The sequence below is a fragment of the Bombus vancouverensis genome, chromosome 6 (genome assembly GCF_051014615.1).
Source record: "Bombus vancouverensis nearcticus chromosome 6, iyBomVanc1_principal, whole genome shotgun sequence".
NCBI lineage: Eukaryota > Metazoa > Arthropoda > Insecta > Hymenoptera > Apidae > Bombus > Bombus vancouverensis.
This window is the reverse complement of record NC_134916.1, coordinates 1,003,862-1,010,483: the sequence shown is the minus strand read 5'-3', so window position 1 is coordinate 1,010,483 and position 6,622 is coordinate 1,003,862. Positions and strand designations below refer to the sequence as shown.

At 31.7% G+C, this 6,622-nt stretch overlaps 1 protein-coding gene across 3 annotated transcripts; it reads left to right on the top strand.

Annotated features, from left to right (window-relative positions):
- Positions 1–749: 749 nt before the first annotated feature.
- Etf-QO (electron transfer flavoprotein-ubiquinone oxidoreductase) lies at positions 750–4,995 on the top strand. 3 transcript variants are annotated; one of them, XM_033342712.2, is made up of 8 exons: positions 750–948; positions 2,302–2,409; positions 2,531–2,879; positions 2,953–3,259; positions 3,337–3,578; positions 3,654–4,048; positions 4,131–4,352; positions 4,748–4,995. In XM_033342712.2, the coding sequence occupies exons 2-8, from the start codon at positions 2,319–2,321 to the stop codon at positions 4,909–4,911; spliced, it is 1,770 nt and encodes a 589-aa protein (XP_033198603.1). In that variant the 5' UTR covers positions 750–948; positions 2,302–2,318; the 3' UTR covers positions 4,912–4,995. The 3 variants fall into 3 exon arrangements, with proteins under 3 accessions (XP_033198603.1, XP_033198602.1, XP_076475764.1); XM_033342711.2 differs by lacking the exon at positions 750–948 and adding an exon at positions 990–1,384; XM_076619649.1 differs by lacking the exon at positions 750–948 and adding an exon at positions 1,954–2,179.
- The last annotated feature ends 1,627 nt before the right edge of the window (positions 4,996–6,622 follow it).

Genomic DNA, 6,622 nt, shown 5'->3' with positions numbered 1-6,622 from the left:
TCAATAAATAACAGAATAAGCGTCACATTAAAAACTTTTCCGTTCCCAACAATTTAGAGATTTGTATATGGCTATGAAATCTCTTTCTTTCTCTCTCTCTCTCTCTCTCTCTATCTCTCTCTCTGTATCTATCTATCTATTTATCCATTTATCTATCTATCTATTTATCTATCTATCTATCTATCTATCTGTCACGAATTACTATTCTAGACGAGATAAAGAATTCTAACATAAAGAGTTCTATAGCACGCGTCAGATTGAATTAACAGTTGATTCAAACAGTAATTTTGAACAAGAGCTACTATTTTTTTAACTTTTTAATGTTGACTACTGTGATACAATTATGGTATTATGTAGCAAGCAATTAATGAGTTAATTGGCTACGACTGTGAATATGTTTTTACTTAATTAGGCAACTTATTAATCTCTTAACGAGACTATCATCGATTCCTGAAATTTAATGGATTGGATTTTTGTGATAGAGTGTAATGAAGTAATATTTTCTGAAGTATTGTAGAAGTATAACATTCTATACTTCGTTATGATTATAGGATATCCTAATCGATACATATTTTATTCTGTAATTTCATAGAAAACTCTTAGTTTTACATAATTTAACTAGTAGTATTGATTAAGAATAAAGTACGATACTGAGTCGATAACGTCGCATGTGACACGAAAATGATAAGGAGTTCAGATGATTCCAAAAACATGGAACTAGAAAAAGCATTATCTGTTGCATGTCACGTCCAATTTGTACCTGGTCTGTGATGGCATAAAGTTCCATAAGATGTTATCATAGATATAGGAATATTATACATATATGTAGTGTATCATATACCACAAATGCGTTACCACAAATACCACTGTGCGTTACTACAAAGATGACTAACGTAAGGAATACTAGACCGATTGGTTATTTCGAATAGACTGAACACAATTATAAAGGTAAGCATGCGTATTAGTCAAAAGTGTTAGATATTACAAACAGGACAACACAACAACGTATGACGGTGAGCGATACACAGCAGTACCTCTCTTGCCTGTGCCGTTTCGTTAGTTATCTTTCCAGCAACGCACAGTACATAGGTCTGTGCTGCTCTATATGTACTGTACACTGTATACATCTACCTCGCATGTGGTGATGGTGATAACCTATTTTGTATATACATATATTATTTGTGATAAAATCATGACTTTAGTCTCGAGTTTTAAATTTTGATGGCTGATTTTGACATACATTTGTAGTAGCAGTTGATCGTTGATACTGTAATATACATATGTATATATAACTGAGTAGTAGCACACATTATTGTCGAGATCACAGTTCATTCATTGTGATATGCAGTTATGTCTCGAGTAATACTTATTGCATCAAATAATCGTAAGTTTATTGGTAATATTTGCTTGATATATAATACAATTTTACTATCTTATTTTTATTATCTTTAAAAATTTTGGATTTTGACAAGTGATTGTTAGATTACTCGCACAAATCTTCATTTTATTAACTGCAATTTATTGTAAATTATTATATATTATACATTATTTATTACATATTAATTTAAAATTTTTTATTGTTATTATTATAACATTTCTTATATCACTAACAGAGCATATTGTGAGTTTTAATTTATATTAAATAAAGAATAAAGATAACAAACAAATATTCTTAATTAATGTCCGTTATTAAATAAATAAGATGTTTTTACGATATTGCAAAACATATAAAAACTTATTTTATTTTGTAATTACGATTTATACATAGAAAATATACATATGCACATACATTACTTTTGTGATATACATATAGCTTTATATAGTTTTATTTCATACACCAATTACATATATCTCATATTTTAATATATGCATATAATATATATGCATCTCTATGCATAGAGATGCATATATATTATATGCATATGTATAGAGACACAAGTGAAAACGTATTATGCTAGACAATTACTGTGTTAAAGAAATCTCCTTAGACTTTCACTGTTAGGTTAGGTTTGATTGTTTGTTGATACTGTTGACTTGTACTGATCTATACAAGACTATACTTGTTAAATTACATGTAGCAAGGAAAGTAGTGCGCAAGTGTCTTACATTTTTATTGGTCTTTATAAATATTTAACATGTACTTATATATAATAATAATAAAAAAATATAAAATATAAAGGTGATTATCATTTGTGAACTTCCTATAATAAAATTAAGATATTATAAAATATTAAGATATTAATTGTAAAAAAACTGTACCAAATATTACTAATATCTTATTTTTATCATACTTCTTGATAGAACAGAAATTTCAATGGATGTTTCAAAGAGCTTATTCACAAGAAAAGTTTCGAAGAATTACAACTCACTACACTATTATACCCAGAGAATCAGATCCAAGATGGAAAGGTATAATTTATAAATATGAAATTGAATATGAAAAAACAATACTTTTTATTAATAATATACATTATTACATTATTAATATATATTATTGCATGATAATTCAAGTATCAAATATCATTTGCAGGTGTAAATATGGAAAGATATGTAGATGAAACAGATATTTTAATTGTGGGAGGTGGACCAGCTGGATTATCTGCTGCAATTCAAGCACGTAAATTGGCAGGAAAGCATGGAAGAGAATTAAAAGTTACACTTGTTGAAAAGGCTTCTACTATTGGTGGCCATATTCTCAGCGGAGCTTGTATAGATCCAATAGCATTAAATGAATTATTTCCAAATTGGAAGGAATTAAGAGCACCTCTAAATACCCCTGTTACAGAAGATAAATTCGCATTTCTCACTGAGAAAGGCAGATTACCAATACCTATCTTAAAAGGAATGCCAATGTACAATCATGGAAACTACATTGTTAGGTAATAAACTATAATATGATAAAGTTGGTCATGTTAGTATCCTAAGCATTCTTCACCTAATTTCTTGTTTTAGATTAGGTCATGTTGTAGCCTGGCTTGGTGAGCAAGCCGAAGCTGCAGGTGTAGAATTATATCCTGGATATGCAGCTGCAGAAGTTCTTTATCATGAAGATGGATCCGTTAAGGGAATTGCTACAAATGATGTTGGTATTAATAAAGATGGTTCACCAAAGGATATTTTTGAACGTGGAATGGAATTGCATGCAAAATGTACAATTTTTGCAGAGGGTTGTCATGGTCATCTTACAAAACAGATTTCAAAGAAATTAAATCTTAGGAAAGATTGTGAACCACAGACCTATGGTATAGGATTAAAAGAAGTAATTATCATTAAACATAAATTTTAATGCATTTTAATATAATTTCAAAACTATAAGATAGATATTAATGTTATTAGATTTGGGAAATTGATCCAAAAAAACATATGCCTGGCACTGTTGAACACACTGTTGGTTGGCCATTGAAAAAAGACACTTATGGTGGTTCGTTCTTATATCATCTTAGTGAAGATACACCTCTGGTTACTATTGGTTTTGTTGTTGGTTTGGATTATTCTAATCCTTATTTACATCCATTTAAGGAATTTCAAAGATTTAAGCAACACCCAAGCATTAGACCAGTACTTGAAGGTGGGAAAAGGTAAGATACCGGTATGAATAAATTAATATTTATATTTATAGGAAGATTCATTCTAAATTTTACATTTTGTGTTAGAATTGCGTATGGTGCAAGAGCCTTAGTAGAAGGAGGTTTTCAATCTATTCCTAAACTTCAATTCCCTGGTGGTTGTCTTATTGGTTGTACAGCAGGATTTCTTAATGTACCTAAAATTAAAGGAACACATAATGCTATGAAGAGTGGAATGCTAGCAGCAGAAAGTGCAATTGAAGCTATAATTAGTGCAGAAAATAATCCTTCGCCAACAAAAGGTTTAGAACCGAAATCTTATACTGATAAAATACGAAACAGTTGGATTTATAAAGAGCTGAAAGCTATAAGGAATATAAGACCCAGTTTTCATACTCGATTTGGTATTTACGGGGGTCTGCTATATTCTGCATTTTCAATGTTGATTGGAGGAAGAGAGCCATGGACTTTGTCTCATGGAGGTAAAATAATTTATAACAAAATTAAATAAGAAGGTAGTAAATATCGACAAAAGATAAAAATAATTATTAATATTTTTTCTAGGTCCGGATTATAAAAGTTTGAAATCAGCATCGGAATGTACACCGATAGAATATCCACAGCCGGATAATGAAATATCTTTTGATTTACTATCTTCGGTGGCACTTACTGGTACAAATCATGAAGCCGATCAGCCACCACATCTTACTTTGCTTGATGATACTGTACCAGTAAAAAGAAATTTAACGATATTTGCCGGGCCAGAAGGTCGATTTTGTCCTGCTGGTAAGTACATATTTATAAACACATTTAATATCATTAGTATATTATATATTTATTTTTTAAAATAATGAAATAGGTACTTCTATTGAGAATTATAGAGAATTCTTTAACACATTTTTTACTATAAGGAAACCATGCTTGATAAATTTTGTGATTATAAATTTATTAACTTATATTGACTACCGAATATTAAACTTTGATATATTGTAGATATTCTATCAGTGGAGTAAATCACTAATATCTTATTAGTAATAAATAGTTTATAAATTAAATGTACGCAGTAGTATATAATATATTGTATAGTATACAATACAATCTATACAACAAATGTTTGCAAAACAAAATATACGAAGGAAGATAATAAAAGAGCTTTAATTATTATTATTTATCCGTTTTAGGTGTTTATGAATTTGTACCATTGGAATCTGGAGAAGGAGAAAGGTTGCAAATTAATGCTCAGAACTGCATTCACTGTAAAACCTGCGATATTAAGGACCCGAGTCAGAACATTAACTGGGTTGTACCAGAAGGTGGAGGTGGCCCAGCTTATAATGGAATGTAGAAAAATCGTATTTTTATATATAAATAATGATTTGTTAAAATACGCTGTGACATAATACAGACAGATAATATTTTTGTACATATACTTAAATGTGTTTATAACTTACCATAAACGTACAATAATGAAGTAAAAGATTTACAAAAACTAATTTTTATTTATTTATAACAGTAATGTAAAATATATGTGAAAAACAAAAAGATACTAAATATATAGACAATTTGAAGATACAAGTTTTGTAAAGAAAAGAATAAGTAGTGTGCAGAGTTGGAAAGTTGGCATTTGGGAGGGAACCCAGAAAATACACATGGAAGCTAAAAATCCAAAGCATTACTGTTATAAACACACTTGGAAATTAGAAGTCCAAAATCTAATCCATGAAAAAGCATTTTAAAGTAAAAAATTGTAAATCTAATTGTATTTTCGACCAATTGCGGGGAGACGCAATCGGGAGGAAACACGTCAACGGGAGTCGTAAATTCCCGTTACGATTATAATAATCGACACCACGAGTTGATCGATCCCCTGATTTCCGTTAAGATTATAGGGGTGGTTAAGAGGGTATAACACTGCGATTAACAGGGTTATAAATTGTTGAAGTGATTACCACTTCTAAGAAAACTCTACATCTGGCCTTTTTAGTTTTCTCAAGCACTGAAGCCATCGACAGCGCGTAGACAAAAGACTGCGACGAAGTCAGGCCATAAACAGTAGACAGGCGACGTTGGCTTCGGGGTTTTTCAGTTATTAGGTAACACAGCTAGCGTGCGGATCTGGACCAGCTCAAATTGTATTTTTACTTATTACACTTCTATTTAAATATATTTTCTACCTTACAATTTATCCACGTGTTTTCTCTGTTTACACACCGAATAACCTCAACAGGTTATGGGCCCAGGGCTGTAAATTGCAAGGTAGCAACGTGAAGTGAATAAATTGTTAAAGTGTTGTGCTTAGTAAAATAAGGGATAGTGCTAAAATGGAATCAGCAAGTGCGAAGATCGAGATGTTACGCGGCGAAGAAAATTGGCTCCAGTGGCGTTTTGTTATGCGTACACTTTTGGAGGAAGATGACGACCTGATCAACGTGTGTGAAGGGAATTTGTGTCATCCAGGTAACAGCGCGGAGAAAGAAATCGCTCGTGGAAGATTTTTGAAAGCAGATCGATTAGCGAGAAAATTAATCGTGACCTCAGTAGGAAAGAAACCGTTGGATCTTCTTTTATGTTGCACGACAGCACATGAAATGTGGAAAAAGCTGAATACAGTATATGACATGAAGTCGGATGAGAATTTAAATATGGTCCAGAAGCAGTTCTTCGATTTTAAATGGGAAGAATCTGAAAATGTCTCTTACAACCTATCAAAGTTGGAATTCATAGCGGCGAAGATGAAAGCCCTTGGGAGTGAAATTGGCGAGAAAATGCTGATAACACGCATTTTATCGGTGTTACCAAACAAATTCGATCATTTTCACAGTGCGTGGGATTCCGTAGAAGAAGAAAAGAAGACCTTAGACAGGCTTAGTACCAGGCTGATGACGGAAGAAATTAGATGGAAGAAAGACGACCAGGAAACACCGGTGGCACTGGTAACAAAAGGTAATAATTATAAAAGGGAACAGCAGAAGCAGTCAAGTAAACGCGAATACGAGAAACAAGGACCAAGTTGCTTTAACTGTGGAAAAGTTGGCCATCTAAAGAAGGATTGCTTT

Coding starts and splice junctions, on each gene's coding strand:
- Etf-QO (XM_033342711.2), top strand. CDS start 1,351: ATGTCTCGAGTAATACTTATTGCATCAAATAATC. Junction 2,880..2,952: donor CATGGAAACTACATTGTTAG/GTAATAAACTAT, acceptor TTCTTGTTTTAG/ATTAGGTCATGTTGTAGCCT. Junction 3,260..3,336: donor ATGGTATAGGATTAAAAGAA/GTAATTATCATT, acceptor TAATGTTATTAG/ATTTGGGAAATTGATCCAAA.